This window comes from Meleagris gallopavo, chromosome 6, assembly GCF_905368555.1.
Source record: "Meleagris gallopavo chromosome 6, MGAL_WU_HG_1.1, whole genome shotgun sequence".
NCBI classification, from domain to species: Eukaryota; Metazoa; Chordata; class Aves; order Galliformes; family Phasianidae; genus Meleagris; species Meleagris gallopavo.
The window spans coordinates 19469773-19488888 of record NC_139409.1 but is presented as its reverse complement, the minus strand read 5'-3'; the positions used below and the strand labels follow the sequence as shown (position 1 = coordinate 19488888).

At 35.4% G+C, this 19116-nt stretch overlaps 1 protein-coding gene across 1 annotated transcript in view; it reads left to right on the top strand.

Annotated features, from left to right (window-relative positions):
- Positions 1-18820, top strand: part of STAM (signal transducing adaptor molecule) — a 33029-nt gene extending 14209 nt beyond the window's left edge. The window contains exons 3-14 of the mRNA XM_085227323.1: positions 4742-4817; positions 4906-5001; positions 5576-5722; positions 6214-6304; positions 6555-6747; positions 7048-7142; positions 7967-8055; positions 9584-9671; positions 11308-11362; positions 11705-11858; positions 13135-13310; positions 14037-18820. Coding sequence (XP_085083449.1) covers positions 4742-4817; positions 4906-5001; positions 5576-5722; positions 6214-6304; positions 6555-6747; positions 7048-7142; positions 7967-8055; positions 9584-9671; positions 11308-11362; positions 11705-11858; positions 13135-13310; positions 14037-14286 — 1510 coding nt within the window. The 3' untranslated portion in view covers positions 14287-18820. The remainder of the gene's footprint in view (positions 1-4741; positions 4818-4905; positions 5002-5575; positions 5723-6213; positions 6305-6554; positions 6748-7047; positions 7143-7966; positions 8056-9583; positions 9672-11307; positions 11363-11704; positions 11859-13134; positions 13311-14036) is intronic.
- The last annotated feature ends 296 nt before the right edge of the window (positions 18821-19116 follow it).

Sequence of the window (19116 nt, the reverse complement as noted above, 5' to 3'; positions counted from 1 at the left end):
AGAGAGCTATGCCACTGGTTCTGTTCCAGGGGACAGGTTCACAAATTAACTTGTTCCTTGGGATTAAGAGTGGTGTCTAGAGGAGTATTTATGAATAGCATGGTATACTGAGACTTCTGTGCTGTTGTGTGTAACTCCAGTAAAAATAAGAACTGGTTAGTTGTTAATAATGTTTTGTGTTATTCTTTGTATATGAAATATGTTTTTATTCCATGTATGTTGACGCTGAGTCTGCAACAACAACAGTGTTATTGAAGACCTCAGTATTCTATTTCACCACTTTTGCATAGGCAAGATTCAGCCTCACAGTGGCTTACCCTAAACAGTGCTTAAATGTATTTAGCTGCAAGAGACAGCTGCTTGGAAATGCAGATAAAGCCAGTGATCTTCTGGCAACATACAGCTACGTTTCTCCATGACAGCTGGAATTTCTGTTATGATTTTAAAAACGGAACAAAACGAAACAAAACAAACAACAGTGGTTTTGTCCTGCTGTGACTTTAACCTTTCTAATACTTATCCTGCTTGTAATATGCTGCCAGCTGACTCACTGCTGAATAGCAAGCACATTCTGTTAAAAACTTGCTGATGGTGAGTTTTCTTTGTTTGTATGGATTTTGTCATGGTATAGAAAGGTAAAGCAAGACAATGTTTCCTATTAAGTTTAAATCAGATAAGCATTAACACTTAATAACTCTTATGCAATTTAAGTTATTGTGGCAAGGATACTTATCATTGGAACTGGATTCTGCTTTAGTTTTTTCACCAATTTTTGTCTAATGTGAACTGTTCTGTTTGGCAGAAACTTATACTGTATTGTCTCCATTTTACTGATTTTCTTTTGTACAGTCTTCGAATAGCATGCCTTTCAACATTTTAAACATAAACCACCATACATTTAAAGGGATTATTTTTCTTTATGAAGTGTAACATTTTGTTGTATACTGTTACATTGCACGTTGTCTCATTTATCTGTTTGTTTGCTTTCAGAGTAGTTGTTGGAAAACTGTTGTGCTGCCAATACTTATTTTCTCCTGAGATAAATTAACTGTAGTTTAGTAGTGGAATTGCTAGCTGGATACATACACTTGTGCTACTGTTAGTTTTTGTATTGCTGTAGCTTGGTGAAAGAAAGTCTTCTAATCTAAAATCTTCTAATTGACTCTTCTTTGATCCAACCAACGAACGCAGTTTTATCAAGTTGGAATTCCACCAAATCTCCCTTTTTAACTGACTGCTTTCTTAATTTTTAGTGAAGTTCAAAAACTCATTGAGTAGAGTTGATACAATTTTCATAGAAAGCAGCCTTAAGACAGTATATTCAGTAATATTTTGAACAGTGCACCTTTTTACATTAGCTTATGTAAAGTATTGCCAGTGCATTGTGGAATTGGATATTGTATTGCATATCAGCTTCTGAGAGTGATCTAAGATGTGTCTGAGTCAATAGAAAAAGCTTTATAATCTCTGAATGTTTTTTGGTAAATAATGCAGCTTTGCAGTTGCATCCTGCAATTTTTTGCATCGTGTGTTTTGGGAACACTGGCAGTATCTGAAAGTGCTGAGCTAGTTGCCTTTTCAACATGAAAAGATGCTTAAAACTAGGATTGTTATCATTAGATGCAATTCATTTTTCTGCTTTTTTAGACAAAGTTATTGAAAACCTGTTTATTTTAAAACCTTTGATTGTGTTTTACTTGTGTTTTAAATCATCTTAGTACAGGGAAGGTATGGATTTTGCATATTGTTGGTTTGGAATAGAAATGCTGTCACAACTTAATCTGTACTTTATCATCTCTTAGTAGGATAACGTTATGACAGTGGAATTATGCTTATAATAGATATAAGGGAAACCTAACAGTTCTGATATGTTCTAGTATGAGGTGCACCCGTCTTGCTCTCTTATTTGTCCTACTTCAAGGCTAATATTGTAATTGTCTGCATTTGGCTTTGACAGGGTTGTAACTTTTGTTTTAACCTAGTTTGTTTGAAACTATCACTACCTCAATTTTTCTCTAGGAATGTTAGTTAATAAAAATGATGGACTGGAAAAAAAAAAAATGAAATCAGCGAATGGGAGAAGACAGCAGTGGCTGACGAAGTAGAAACATTTGTTGCAGCACTCTGTTGGAGGGAGATTTGAATGTTGAAAAGCTGTCACTTAGGAATGGTTTGTCTGTTTTGCTGGTTGTGTAACTTTGTTGTGATTCCTTGTGGGTTGATTACTGAGCAGGGATTCTGGTCAGCTGATTCTCCTTGGTTGTTTCCACGCCTCTTGTACAAAAGCAGTCTTCCAAACTACTTCCCATCTTTTTTTGCCCCCCAAGTTACTCAGTGTAAGCAACATGTAGTCATCACAGTGTGTCTCACAGAGTGATCAGGATACTCTGCCTTACTGGTTTCTCATGGAGCAAGCAGAACAACTGAGTCACCTGGATAGTCTTGAGTCGGATAGGCAGTTACCTTGGATAATAAACAGAGAATAAATTGCTGACATATGTAAGAAATGTGTTGTGCACAGTAGTATTTTAGCTTCCAATTGCAATTAATGTTGTATTTGTTAAGAATGTAGTGGATGTACCTACCATTCAAATGCATTATTTTACTCTTTAGAACTGAATTTTATTGCAAATGTTTTCTGAATATATTATGTAGTATGTAATATCAAAGTTTCTACCTTATCCTTCCCAACCTTCCATCTATTGATTTGTTACCCTCCCTCACTGTGCTGCCTTTGAAGCTTTGATTATGAAGTTATTAGAGCAGAATTGCAGGCTAATGTTTGTGTAGCACGGCCTGGAGAAAGTGCTAATAGACAGAATTTTATTCTTGTGGAACGCATGCCTCTCCTCTCATTTCTGCTTAGTGCTTTTCATCATTTCTTAGCTAAATTGCATGTCAAATTAATTTGAAATGAAAGTAAGGATGTTTGTTTTGTCTACAGTAGGGATACTTGAAGTTTAATCGGTGAACTGAGCATTAGTAAGCATGATTTTTTTTTTTTGGTGTAGAATTAATCTAAAGATCTTTTTAAAAGCATTACGAAAAAGCAGTGATATTCAAATATTGATTGTTTCTGTTAAAAAGATCTATTTGCTCACATTTTTGTTCTTATGAATTACTGTGTTTTGGTGGTTTTTTTTTGTGTTGTTGTTGTGGGTTTTTTGTTCTTTTAACATTTTTCAAAATTGTATTTGACAAATATGGAAGATCACTTGATTTTGAAACTTTATTGTCACTATTACTTTTCAGAAATAGCTTCCATAATAAAATCATCTCAGACTAATGGTGCTGTGGTCCTGTTCCTGGATTGCTAAGTTCTTGATTCTGTAGCCTGCTTTTGTAAATGCTGGCTTGGTAATTAATGTCCGTGGTTGTGCACACTGCTCATAAGTTAATGCAGTTATTTATACATAAAGGCATTCATTTAGAAAAGAAAAAAAAAAACAGCACAGATATTTTTGCAAGTTTTATCATGTATTCTTTCTCAGGTGTAGTGATCACAGGAGAAGTTTTGGTTAATTAGCAGATAATGAACGGTGCTTGTCTTATGGCTTTCATTTGTAATAATAATTGGTTATATGAAGGTATACACTGAACAACATGTAGCCTTGCTACGTGATAGCATTTTCTATAATTAGTACTACTAAACATGAGAGAGACATTTCTGTAAAATGTAGACACTGCCAAATATAGTATAGCCAAGCAGTAGTGTAACTTACACCGAAGTTTCATATTAGTTTGTGGATATCAGTTCCATAGAAAACTGTTTTTGCTTCCAAAAGTCACTGTAAATACTCCAGAAATGTGTGAAATCCCTTAGTTTAAATGTACCATTCTTTTTCCCTCTTCCCCTGCTTTTACCTCCTTCATAGCTGTTCAACAAATAATGCTTGTATGTTCTTGATAATTCTGCTTCAGTCTTGCTCAGCCTTCAACCACCTCCAAAAATGCAACTAAATATCTGAAAGACACAAAATTTTAAATACACTGAGCAGTGTCTGAAAATCTGTTCAAGTTGTTTCTTGAATTCCCTTTTCCCATTATGTCTATGTAGAGCAACATAGGTAGAACTTTAATTTCATATTTAACTCATTTGAAACACTTATGTGCAATATCTAATGCTGGTTTTTTTCCTAAGCTCTTCCTGGTTTGCTGTGTATTTTCTTTATGAGTGTTACATAGATTAAAGCTGACTCTGAGGAGTGTAGTGGTGTTCTTTAGATGTGTATGTGGAATAGAGAGGAGTTGTAGATTTTAAGAAAATCTGTGTGTAGGTAATTATCACCCTAATTCATTAACTAACCATTAATTACTCATGCTGATTCTATATCTACTAAAAGAAATAGGGTTCCTATTACTTGATGAATGTAGAGAAGGGTGTGTTAAATGTGAAGCAAGGCTTATTGAGGGGCGACTCTTGCCAGTAATTGATGAGCGTGGGGCAAATAGTAGTCTCAAACTAAAAAAAAATAAAATTCTTTTGGATGTTCTGATAACTAAGGAAGCTAGCAGTCCTACAGACAGAAGTGACTAGAACAGCTAATGGTTGCTTTTTTATTTGTTTTCATTATTTAATATAATATTTTTTATTTGATGTTACATGTATAAGCCACTAAAGAATGTACTGACTTTGTTCAGGACAGCTTGCTGACTGCTAGCTTTGTCATGCATTGTCATGTGTGCAATGAGGAATGTGCATTACATCACCTAACTTTAAAGCTGTCTTGTCTTGCTTTAGGCCTAAGGATTGTCTTCGTTCCATTATGAAGAGAGTGAACCATAAGGATCCCCATGTTGCTATGCAGGCTTTAACAGTAGGTTACTTTTAATGTAGTCCTCTTCTTTCCTAAAAAGCTGTATTACATGAACTCTTCTCTGAGTTTTAAATCTTTCTTTCTTTAGCTTCTAGGAGCATGTGTATCAAACTGTGGTAAAATCTTTCATTTAGAAGTCTGTTCAAGAGACTTTGCCAGTGAAGTAAGCAATGTGTTGAATAAGGTAATGTACTGCATTGATTTATATGATTCATATAAAAGCTAAATCAGATTGATAGCGGGGTTAACCTGAGATTGGAATGGAGGACTGAAAATTTTGGGAAGAGAATACAAGGAAAAGAGGAGATTTTGAGAGAAACATAAAAGATTAGTGGGAAGACTGACTGAGAAATAGCTTTCTGACTGCCACTTCATACTACAGTTACTTGTGTATTCTGTTCATGTGTGGAGTGAGATTCATTGATAAATACCTACATTCATTTTCACATTCAATTCAAACAATAAAATACTACATACAGATGTGCAGTGAAATGGAGATGATAAAAGGCTTTTCTGTAACTTTGTATACTGTGTTTTGTGGCTAGTCCATATTGTTGAAATGCTGTCCCCAAACGCCATTAAACATGGCACTGAAAGCTGGTGTACTCTTCTCCCTTTCTGATAAAAGGTATCACTTATTGATGTACATGTTTTCAAGTGTACATATAGCTTATATTGGAAGTAGCATGAATGTATTTGAAATTAAAGAATTAAGAACAGATTCCTACATTATTTAATTAATTTTTATTTTTCTGTAGGGTCATCCAAAAGTTTGTGAAAAGCTGAAAGCCCTTATGGTGGAATGGACTGATGAATTCAAGAATGATCCACAGCTTAGTTTAATATCTGCCATGATAAAAAATCTGAAGGAGCAAGGAGTTACTTTCCCAGCTATTGGTTCACAGGTATAGTACTACAAAAATAGTAATATAAAAAATCACAAATTCTTTTTATCCTCAATTCTGTATTTTAGTATTTCTAGTCTTGAATACAGTAATGCATTTGGCAAACAAAATGAAATCTTCCTTGTCTAAATAAAGCATTCATTTGAGGGCTGAAATGCTCTGGCTTCTTTTGATTTTTGTATCACAGATCACAGGATCTTAGAATCAAAGAACGTCCTGAGTTGGAAAGTTCCATCCCGTTCCAACCCCGTGCCATGGGCAGAGCTGCCCCCACCAGCTCAGGCTGCCGAGGGCCCCATCCAACCTGAATTTGAACACCTCCAGGGATGGGGCACCCACAGCTCTCTGGGCAGCAGTGCCAGTTTCTCACTATCCTCTGAGTAATGAATTTCCTCCTGAAATATAGATGAATACAAATCAAAATAGTGAATGTTAATGCATCGTGACGGTTTTTCAATGATTTTACTTCTACATCTTTTATTTTTGGCTAGGCTGCTGAGCAGGCAAAAGCAAGTCCAGCCCTAGTTGCCAAAGATCCTGGTGCAGCAGCTAACAAGAAAGAAGAAGAAGATTTAGCTAAAGGTGAGTGCATTTATTTACTGACCCAAAGAATTTGAAAGTAAATATCTAATGAAACGGAAACACTGTAGGAGCAGAATTTTGCTCTACAGTTGTAAAACGTCATTTAATTTGTTATCATATTTTTACAGGAGAGGCAGAAGTTGGTTACAGTGCAAGAGGAGTGGAATTATACTAAATATTTTCTAGTGTTTTCAAATCATTCTACACATTTATATAGGGAATTTTCATCTAGATAACTCTTCTTTTGTAGCAATTGAACTGTCGCTAAAAGAACAAAGACAACAGCAGACAACACTTTCCAGTTTGTATCCGAGCACTTCAAGCCTTTTAACAAATCACAAACACGAGGGCAGAAAAGTTCGTGCGATCTATGATTTTGAGGCTGCTGAAGACAATGAATTAACCTTTAAGGCTGGAGAACTTATAACTATCCTTGATGACAGGTAACTTGAATAGAATGCCTATTAGAAGTGTATTAGACTTAAAATCAGTCAGGAGTAATGGTGTGTGCTATGTTGGAAACATGCATTGGAATACAATTGCAATAAAATATGTTTATACATTAAATATTTTATTTAGTTATCTCCTAGATTTTTGATCTACAAATATTATCATATGAAGATTTCTGCATATATGCAAATTGTGTTTATGTACAAGTAGTGTAAATGCCTTGTACAGTGCGGGTCTTGGGAAAATTCCTTGTGAGTATAGGTTTTTAATTTTTACTTTTTAAAATCTTGCAGTGATCCGAATTGGTGGAAGGGTGAAACTCATCAGGGTATAGGACTGTTTCCATCTAATTTTGTTACAGCTGATCTTTCTGCTGAGCCAGAAATGAGTAAGTAACTTTATGTATGTGTGTTGAGCCTTGCCTTGGCTTATGGGATGTATCTGTAGTTGTACATGAGCCGTGTTTGCTTTCCCTTATGATAGGGTTAAGTCACAAGTTCATGGTTCACAGAACTGAAGAGTCTTTATTATGTTCTCACTGTCCTATCTTCGTATGCCAGTCCATGGCTACCCATGCTGGTGTCTGTTGAAAAACAGGATGCTACCTACAGCTTACAATTCATTAGCTTTTTGAGACTCATTTAACAATTTACTGACAGCTAGAGAAAGTTTGTAAAAATTAAAAACAAAAAAAAACCCCAAACCAACAGTTTATCCCCTAATTATCTTTTTACCTGGTTGCAACGGTAAGTAATTAAGAAAAAAACTGAAGGCCTCTGGTCAGTTAGTGATATTTGACTGAGAAGGAAATTTAACAACTTTCAGTTCTATATTTTACTCTGGGAAAAAGAGAACAGTTTTGTTGTAGATGATTCTCCCAGTTTTGTCTTAGGTTTAACTAATGAGCCCTGTTTCTTCCAATATCTCTCTTAGTGTGTTTTCTTGATGGCTTACTAATAAGCGTTATATAGAGAGAGACTACAATAAAGGCATTTACTTTCTAAAATGCACTTCCATTGACCTGATATGAATTAATTTGATTGATTGATTGTAAATGAGTTTGTGTGTGAAAATACTTTTGTCCTTCAAATGTCAAAATAATTTTTATATTTTTCACAGTTTCAAATGCAAAGATCTGCAGATGTAACATGCTGTAACATTGCCCTTGTTTTATTTATTTTATAAAATAAGAGCTGCCTATTTATCTTACAGTGAAAGCTGAGAAGAAAACAGTGCAGTTCAGTGATGAAGTTCAAGTAGAAACAATAGAACCTGAGCCTGAGCCAGTTTATATTGATGAAGTAAGTGAGAAACAAATACTGATTTTTCAACATCTGTTACACTTAAACATGTGATGTTTAACTCTTTCATCCTGTATCTCAAAAGCAGTTTGGACTAGCAAGAGAATGTAGCTCAAAAGAATGAGGGGGGAAAGTTGATTATCTGCAATGCTCTAAAGTGCTAATGTATCTTGAAGTTCTTAGGAATTTGTGAAACTGAATTTGGAGACTTTGTTCAATTCAGGGCGCTGCTTCAGGACTGTATGGCTGTTCACATACAAACTAGGTACTTGGTGTGGAGTGGTGCATTTGCTCTAAAGTTTTGCTTTAAGTACTTGGAGATACCTCAGATACACCCATTTTAAGTGCTGTCTTAGATTTATTTCCAATATAACCACCACTGTTTTCCCCCACTCTGAAAAATCTTTTTCCTTCTCTGAAAACTGTGAACTTGTTATTCTAAGTAATACTTAAGATTCACATGATTTCAGCTCAGTGATTCTGCAGAGTACCCAGGAGCCCCTCAGACTAGGCTGTTTTTCCCCACCTTTTTCTCTCTCCCATGACCTTCTACGTCTTTCTCAACCGTTCTGTCATTGTTTTGTGAAATGAAAATTTAGTTACTGCCTCCCTAACATCCTATTTATCCTACCTCATCTATCCCTTTCTCAAATACTTTTCCTCCTAAGAGATATCAGTAAGTTTGTACTGTGCAGGAATGGCTTATCTTGGGCCTTGGGGTGTTGAGGTGCCTTCCAGCTTTGTCTTCTTTGATTCCATTTTTGTTTTGTATTTAAACTTCCCATAGTATAATCTTTTAAGGAAGCAGTTAATTTGGCTTCTTTCCCAGAGCTCAGAGGAAAAAGGCATGTTTTTAGTTTCCTTTTGATGCTGCCTCTGTAACTGCCCCGTTAAAGGCTATTTATTTGATACACTCAGCTAAAAAGTAATTACTAATTATTTATAAGTAGTGGTTGGTTAAACACTGTAGTTTACAGCAAGACATACTTTTCAAAGAGTTCATACATTTTAATTTTTTCCCCTTTGTATATGTAAAAATATTTAAATGGGTTAATCAGCAATGTAAAATACTGAATTAAACCATACAACCCCTCTGAATATCATCTTAGAAAACCCCTTCCATATATATTAATAACGGCATTGTTTATGTACTGACAGACAGCATGCACAAACAAAATGTGTATTTTTTTTCCAGTGTATGTAGTTGAAGTACCCATTGTCTTTGGTTAAAGTACTCTTTTCTGTCAAAACATTTGCACTAATCCCACTAGGTGGTAGTGTTGCATATGTAATAAGTAGAGGAGACCTAGAAACACTTCTGAAAATACTGTTTAGAAGGACTTTAGAATTAAAGGGGTATACTGCACATTACACTTGTTACTAACATTTGTTTTTTATCATTTTGCTCTTCCTTATTCAAACATCTTCTTTCCTGTAAATTAGCATATGTGATTTGTGTTTTCTTTAAAGCTGAAAGTGCTAACTCTTCCCTGTTCCCTCTACACTAATTATGCAACTTATGTTCTAGGATAAAATGGACCAGCTCTTGCAGATGTTGCAGAGTGCAGATCCAACTGATGATCAGCCAGACCTCCCAGAATTACTTCATCTTGAGGGTAAGAGAATCTCAGTTTTGTTGTTTTCATCTTCAGTAAATACCCAAATCAAAACAAATTGAAACTTAGCTGAAACTACTTCATATGTACACCATGATCCTGCCTAAAGAAACTCCTTGAGACTTAACTGTCATCTTCCTATTTCCCACATCTGAGAGACCAAAGTGCAAAATTTTTATTTAAAGAAAGCCCATTCTTTCTCTTAATGAAACTGCATTAGAGCTTTTTTCACTTTTTAAGACCCAGGAATACTTAATTCAGTATTCTCGGGTTTTTTTTTTCCCTCGTGGAGTAACACAGCTTGAGTTATAAAAGGAACATAAGGAAGACTCCATGTGAGGAAGAAAAATTCTGCTGGGACTTAGAATAGACCTCTGGTTGTCCTACTTGCATTCATGTTTCTGTTGGATTGCATTGTTAAGAAATACCTTATAGAGTACTACAGATATCTTAGACTAGTCCTTTACACTCAAATTTATTCAGAATACCTCCCAAAGAAGCATTACAGACTATTCTGCCTGGGCTGATAAATGCAACGAAGACTTTAGAAGGGAAGTTTGGAGAAGGAAGTAAAGAAACTTACTCACTGCGGAACAAAACATTGGTTTAAATTTACAATCCAGATGGGAACAAACTTTGTTAAGAAAATGGCATATTCTGAGTGAATCTAGATGTCTAGAGCATGACTGTGCACTTTGCATGTAGATTTTTCAGCTATAAATACAATAGGATACTCTCTAAGTTCTTATTAGCTGCTTAAGTTTACCAGCTGATCCTGATTTATGTGACATCTTTGTTCTGATCAGGAGATCTTTTATATGTGTTTTCAGTATGAAGTGTAAAATTGCAGAAGTGATGCCTCCATCTGAAGCCAAAAGTGCCATTGCTGATTTCATCAACTTCATAAGGGAAATTCAACATCCTCTTACCAACCTCACTTGCCTCTTGAACCCAGAAAAAGTTTTTGTTACTGGATGTTCAGGATTTTGATATTTTGTAATTTTTTTGTTTGTTTTTCTGCAGTCTTATTTATTCACCAGATAAGACTGAGGTCTTGCTTATTAAGCACATCTCCGAGTTATTAAGTAGTTCATTGCTTGGAGAGGAAGGCAAGTTTTGCGTTCTAAAGCAGAGTTCTAAAGCAGTAGTATCCCATTTCAGCTACCTATCCTATTCACTTTACATTTGACAGAATCTGTCAAATCTTAGCTAATTGTGCTTTGCACGACGTTGGGGGCATGCTTTTGTTTTAATGTTCTTCCATTCTACTTCTGGTAGGTTTTTCTTCGTGTTGGTTTTTACGTGTAATGTCTTAGTGGTTTGTAAAAACCTGACTCAACAGAATCTCCCTCACCCAGTTAGGATTCCAGTGAAAGAGCAATGTGCTGTGTCTTTGTGCAGGATTTGAACCACTGCAATCTGTTTTCCCCTTAATTGTTTTCATAGGTGATCTCTTTGTGGTACTGTTAATTAATTATTGCACTAATCTTAATTTTTCTTTCCTTTTTTTTCTTGTTTCTTCTTTTTGATTTTCACTTACACATTTTTATCTGATAATTTTCTTGAAGCTATTTTCTTACTGGATGCAGAGAAATCTTTATTACTCTGATGATATTTTTATGTTCTTCTTTTCTAGCGATGTGCCACCAGATGGGACCCCTCATAGATGAAAAATTAAAAGATATAGACAGGTAAAAAAGTACATATGTGTTTTGACTCAAGATTCATTCTTAGAAATATGAGTGTTGCTACTCAGTGATAATTCTAATCGTTTCTGTGAATACTTGCAAAGAAAATAGGTGTATTTACTAGCAGCTGTGAGGAGGTCGGAGGGATTTCTTTTCTCTGGTCATATATCATATGCATCATATATTATAGTATTCTGTCATTTGACCTTATGACACTTAGCAAATATCACTTAACAGGTAGCAGGAGTATATTGCTTATCTTCCCTTGTGAAAGTTGCCCTATATTGTCTGTTCTGTATTGAAGACATCTGAACTGTAGAATAAACCATATTATGTATTTTCTAGGAAACATTCAGAACTTTCAGAGCTCAATGTTAAAGCAATGGAGGCTCTTTCTTTGTACAACAAATTGATGAATGAAGACCCAATGTATTCCATGTATGCAAAGCTACAAAACCAACAGTATTATATGCAGTCATCTGGTGTTTCTGGCTCTCAGGTGTGTACATGAACTTTAATAGCTGCTGACATTATTAAGCATATACTAAGCTGCATTTGACTTGCTCAAATTTTACTCAAGTGTTTTCTTTGCAATATACTTACGTACATTACTGGAATAAATATATACTGAAAATTGATTGATTTTGAAACTGCAAGTTCTATATAAAATATGTGAGATGTGCTGGTTGCAGAGAGATGTGTATTTTCTCTTTTTGCCCTGCTGCTGCTGCCTTCTCCATCCCAGGAGCTGGAAACCTGTGTATGATCTACACTGCGTTAATAAAATCATCTTGCTCGCCTAGAAGTATTCTCAGTGAACAAGAAGTTCTTTCTCTCAGCACATTATAAGACTAGAATATTCTGTGTTTTCAGCTGCAGGCTTTAGTGATACTCCTCTTACCAGTTTTAACAATTCCAGTTCTTTTCTGCTCAAATAGTTTAGGTCAAGGAAAAAGTCACGCATAAAAATAAGCAGCTGAAAAATTAAAGCTAATTATGCCTTTGCATTGTTGGTCAAAGATCAATGTCATCTCAGGTCCATGGATCTTAAGGGCTGTCTATCACTGACTTATGTGAACTCAGTTATGTATGAGACCTCACAGTTTCTTCTAGTAATTTTTGTTCAGCCAGATAATTCAGGACTGAACAGTAGTTTAGGTTTTAAAAATGTGCTCATGATTTAGAATATAGCTGAAGTATCTTCTGTCTACTCTAACAAGTTACAAAACTGTCCCATATTCTCAATTGAAAATAAGACCTCAAGAGCTCATTTTGCTCTCAAACAATTTCACAACAGCACTTTCAACATTTACTTGCATGAAATTGTAGATTGGCTAAGGATAGAAAAATAATACACTCTTGACTGTCTGTTTTAATGGCACTAACTTAGTGGAAGTTTTCTGGGCATCAAAAATTACTACTCCTTGGACTGCTGTTTGTTACACAACATCCTCAGTGTTGTCATTCAATGGTAATAGTTCTAGTTAGCATGAGTGATAGTCATTGAAATAAAATGTGGAATACAAGCTGTCCAGTCTGTCTGTCTTGTCTGACTTTTTTGGTACAGGAGTGTGAGGATAGCAATGTAAATAGTCCTTTGAAAATCTAGTTATTTTTTCATACTGCATCACTGAATGGAAGACAGTCAGCTGGCTTTTATTAAAGTATCTGTAGGTAAAAGGTTCAAGAAAATGTCTTTATGTACTTCAGTCAGATTTTAACTACCAAAATTTTGCTTTATTTTATTCTTACTATTCCTTTATTTAACTTTCTAGGTTTATCCAGGGCAACCTCAAGGTAACGCATATTTAGTGGCAGGGAGTGCACAGATGGGCCACATCCAAGGCTATAATCTTCCTCCTGAACAACTCTCTTCTCTCAGCCAAGGCACAGTTACTCCATCTGCCAGCTCAGTACTACCTGGTCAGCCTGCACAGACATCGTACACAAAGTAACTTTAAGTATTTTCCTACTTAAGCTTAAATCAGTGCAAATATCAAAGATCACAGATGATCTTTTAAGGAGAAAAATTGTCTTTTTGAAGTGTAATTTTAATCATAGCTGAAGTCTACTTCAATTAGTAGCAATTAGTTGCAGTGGTGCTTTTTACTGGTGGTCTGTGTTTTGTCAAAATTTCTGACAAATTTCAAACATTTCTATGTGTGCGTGTCAGTGGATATTTATATACATATACATACACACACATTTGTATAAAGATTATATATATATATATGGATGTTTAATGATGAAAATCATCTGCTGCTCTGACTTGTGTTATTTCTGAGAAGGTGTAGATCACATCATACTAGCTTCAGAATTCTGCTCCTTTTGAGAATGAAGTGCATGGACTTAGAATACTCAATAAAACTATTAAGTGGCTGTTATGGTAAGGAACAGAAAATGGATGGGGTTCCGGATTGCACATTTAAAATAGAATATAGATTCAGTCTAATTCAAAATCTAGTGTGTTTGGTGTGTTTAAGTCTGAGGAGTGCATTTTAATTGCGATATTCATTGTCTACAAATTTAAATATGCAACTGTCCAGAGCTAGGAGGTAGCTTTTTCTATGTGTTTTTATATAGTGCAGTTAAAGCAATGAAAGGTATTAACATAACTTTCTGTTTGTAAAATGTTTTTGAACTGACTTCTAAGTTTTCATTTTCTTTTATTTTTCAGTGCAATGGTTGGCTCTGTTGCTGGAAATACTTACTCCAACCAGGCTTCAGTGTATAGTCCACCACCTGCTGCTGTTGATGTTGCTACTTATCAGAATGCTGGAACTAATATGTCCCAGGTGCCAAACTATAACTTAGCATCTACACCTCTGCCACAGACAGCTGGCAGCCAACAAGCACCTCCACAGCAAACACAGCCTCCACCTACTCAACAGCCACAGCATAGCTATTCACAGAAGGCTCTGCTATAGGATCCAGGACTTCTGATTCCTAATCTTCTTTAACCTCTGCTAAAGGCAGTTGACAATGCTTTGAGTTTCTTCCTTTAATCTCTTAAACTTTGTTTATCTTCAGCTTAATAAGAATCTATCTTGGTGAACAAGTTCAATTTGCACTGACTTTTTAGGATTTTTTTTTTTAATTTTGCAGAGGAATGGATGTATTTAGGACACTTAATTCCTTTTAAAACAGCTAAAAATTGGTACAAGATTATTTATGTCTGGTAAAATTGGCTAGTCTGTGAAAACCTCAACACTTGCAAACTGTTGTGGCATATATGTTATGTACATATAGTGTGTGATTGCAGTAGTGGCCATTACGTATAGCTATGGTGATCATGTGAATATATTTAACACAATGTTAAAAAATAATTTACATAACTATTTTATTTTAATCATGAACTGACAACCATGTTTCATAGTTTTATCTAGTTTTATGACAGATGTGATGTCTTTTTCCAATACAGGACAAGTGGTAATTCTGCATATCATGGTTACACTTACAGACTAAGGTCGATACATGAATTCCAAACTTACCCAAGTCTAGGTTTCATTACTTCCTGAATTGAATACAAGTGTGTCATGACTATTAAATGGCTTTATCTACCAAAGCAAACTAGATAGCTAGTAAATGATCTGGGGGATGATAACAACAAGTTGTGGTTCTGCTTCACATACAATTAATAACCTAAAACTACTATTCAGAGGCTGCTAAACATATCATGGGACCATGCAACAGATAAGGATCTTGCAATTTGTCATGAAAAGCACATAATTTATTTTTTTCCAAGTTGATTTTTATAATGACAACGAGAACTGTATTCTATGTGTGTTGGTAGAGAGTACACCAAAGACAGAGAGAAATTGAGTTGGAGGAGAAATGGTGGAGTTTTAAACTGGAACGTGCAACATAACACAACTTCATTCAAGTCTTCTTAATTAGAAAATTAATGGAGAATTATGGACATTTAAATCACTTTGCTGAACAACTTTCAGGGCTTTATTTGATCTCTTGTGGCCTTGCTTAGCAATTTGTTCTATTTGCTGTTTTTACACAAACACTTCTGCCTTAAACATCTATTAATTTTTCAATTTCCAGCTGTTCTGCCAGTTGAGTTTATTAGTCCTTCTATAGTGTGAATAGATAAGGCCTCTTAATTTTGTTGACTTTCAAATTACTTTGAATTTTCTTCTGCAGCAACGTGCATTATTTGGAACCCTTGCATTTCTCAGAAACGTAACCAGGTGTCTTTTTGAGGCATAATATTTTCTTTCTGCAGCCATGGTGCTGCAAAAGGATTTTGGTAATGAAAATGGAATTTTGTTACGCCTGATCAGACTTATTTGCACAAGAATTGGTGTTACTTTGCATTTGTATTTGATCTACTAATGCATTCTGGTTTCCTCGTACCTTTTCTGATGACTCTCATTCCAGTTAGAGCAATACTAGGTGGCTTCAGCATCAAAGCTGTGTTTTCAGTCTCGTTAATGTATGTGCCAGAAATTGTTTGCTTTTGTGTACCGTATTTTAGTGTGATGCTTCTGGAATTAAATGTTGCAATTGTACATTATAATGTAAATTAACCTCGGTAATCCCTTATACTCCTGCTCTATGTGTTACCTAACAAATCTTTGTTTCACCTGCTTAGTAGAGCTGGTGTTCTGCCTCTTAATCCTTTTGGATGGCTGATTTGCCTAACTTTGTAGCCAGGATGGTTACAAAACATGGCCCTAGCTGATGTGTTCCAGTCGGTGATTTTCTAGCCAGAACAGCTTGTTTCAATACTGGAATGTTCATATTTTGTTTTGTTTTTTTTCTTTCTCCAGAATTCTTAAGCACACTCACAGACTGTTTGTATTTGGTGTTAGCACAAAAGTCTGTGGAATTTGGAAGGTAACACTAACAACTACAAAAAAAAAAAAAAAAAAAAAAGGGAGGGGGGGAGGGCGATGAAATTCCAAGGATTTGTATAATAGATCATTTTTAGTAGATTGAAGAGGTGGTTTTTTGTAGAAAGGATGTGTAGTGTCATTTAGATAGTGTTCTCTGCATGCTTTAGCTATCTTACTGAGAAGCAGAGAAGCAGTATTTAGAAGTGTGTAATTTCTACCAGAAGTGTAAATAACCTCCTACTCCATACTACTTGTGCCCTGATTCAAGGAGGAGCTTAAAGCCCAGCTGACTTCAACAGTTCACATTCCTAGTCTTTCATGCATCAGTTGACTTAAAAAAAAAAAAAGTTTTCCTTGACCACAATTGGTGCTGATTTTAGTCTTAGCATCCTAATTTTTTTTTTCATTTCAGATGCAGTTTTCAGACCACACTGATTTTGGAGCTGTATTGCTTCATGTTGTTTTGTTTCATTAACCAGGAATGATTATTTTGCCTTCTCACATGGTTGCATCCCTTGATTTAGTGCTTTTCAGTTACACGCCCTCCTACTTTGCCACATGCTGTCGCTGCACTAATTCCTTCTCTTATCCTCTAACTGGTATTCAGCAATTATATTTCAATTCACCTTTCGGTCAGTTGAGTATCATCTGCTTGAAGATGTCATTGCTGGTTTTCCCTGCTGCGATCTATTCAGTTTCCTTATTTATGCATTGTTTTGATGAATTTCATGTATATTCTGTCTTACTATGGTATTGAACACTGAATATGGGTGAGAGAGGGAAAGAACATGCACAGCTACTGTGTGGAAGAGCTTCTTAGCAAAGAATTTAAGTGTCAAGAAGTTAATTTGTCTGAAAGTTCAGAATCCCTGGAAATGACACATCATTCCTGTTCCAACAGAACACCTAATTTTTGAACGTCTCACTTCTTTACATGTAAATTGACAATGAAAGGCTGAAGTCTTTTCACCGCATTTTGTATAACCCTTTGTTGTTTAACTCTTTCATTAAGGAATACACAAATGCTCATTAATGTCAGAAGGGGTATTGTGGGGGCTTGGTTTTCATGAACTGGAGCAAAATCTGCAAAGTGCCTTCTGTGCATTTCTCAGCTAAAAACAAAATTTGTTTACCTTTGTGTATCATCTCAATTTATGTGGGCGTAACAGAGATGTAAGGATTTATAAAGCATCCCAGGAAGAATACTGAGGTCAGCGTGTTAAAATTTGATTTGGTACACTGATGTTATGGCAGTGTATTCAGGAGTTTGCAGTTGAAATATCAGCTGCCACATATTTACCCACCTCTGTTTAGTAACTGTTACCCGTGTAGATGTGTGCTTAATGTCAGAAAACAAAATACCTATACAGCAGTAAAACAACGGTGAAGAACAAGATAGAAGTACCAGGTGCTTCTTAGCAGGTGTGGAGAAGCATATTGCCCTCATACAGTGACTCTTCAGAAGTTTTGAAGGGGGACCTAAAATGAATTTGAGTAACCAGAAGTTCATATGATTTTGTCAGATTGGAAATGCTTAGATAAAAGGAGATAAATCCGCTTTTAATAGCATGGACATATTTTGCTGATCAAATCTAGGCTGCTATTATAGTTCTCTGATTTCATCTAGATGACAGGAACATCAGATTTACGCTGGAGAACTGCTTAATACCTCATTCTCCGATTAATTTTTTTAGTATTTTCTCTAATATCACTTACCTTTATTTTTTCACTCTCATTTCAAAGGTTTCTGTGCAGTCTTCGCTTGTGAAGGTCTTACTTTATTCCTTGTCTGGTGGGTTTCACAGACTGAATGGAAAAGAATGTCTCTAATTACCGTGGCTGCAGTGGCACTTTGAATTATGTATCTGCAGTTTCCTTTGGAGAAGATGCACGTATCGGTTTCGAATAATAAGGGAGCATAATTTTTCCATTTAAAAATCAAGAGGAGTTTTTTTTTAAAAAAAAAAAAAGCAAAATAAAATCTACAAAAATGTCCATTGTTAGAAGGCAGGCAGAATCATTTTGTACTCTTCTTTTCCATGTTAATAAAGCTAACCAACTTCACACTACAGGTACTCCTTTTTCCTTTTCAGCTGCAATGAGGAATATTGACTTGGATGTGTATGCTATCCAACACCATAGTAAAACCTTGGAAGGCCTTGAAATTTGACCTTTTTGCTTCAATATGTAAAAACACTATGTAAACCTTTAGAAGCCTTGTTTCTGGAGTTAGGATATTTGTATTTAAAAACATTCCATTTGCTACTATGTATAACTGCAGATCAATTTTCATGCTGCTACCTTAGCAAAAGGATAGGAGTTTTTGTTCCTCTCACCTGCATGTGCTTCTGGAAATCCAAATAATTTCTGTCTTTGTCATGAAAAACAAAAGGAGCCTGCTGAAGTCTGTTCTGGTTGTAATAAAGTGTACACAGTAGCAAAGTACATTTTTGGTTTGTTTTGTTTTGATGCTCCCTTTGATGTTGGCATATGTATATATTTAGATATACTGCACTGTTGTACAAGAATTGTTTTAGTAAATAACACTATTTGTAAAAACTGTTAATTGTTTTTGGTATGAATGCAAAATATTAAAGTTGGAGTATTTAGTTCATTATGTTGCAAACTCAATTCATAAATTGCAGGGGAGAGCGATAAGAGAAAGGACTCAGGGATGCAATGGGCAAAGTGTGTTCAAAGTACTCTGAAGACAAACGTTCTGATTTCTTGGGGAGTCAAGTGTTGGTTTTCTGCTGTGTTTTTGCTGCTGCTGCTGTACGGCACTTGTGTGTAGATCACAGCATTTTTGCTTTTCAAGTTCTTCACCTGTGACTAACTTGTTTCAGTTGCACTCCAAGTAATACACTGTGCTTCTTACTTCAGTTGTGCTGCATACCCTCTTTTATTGTG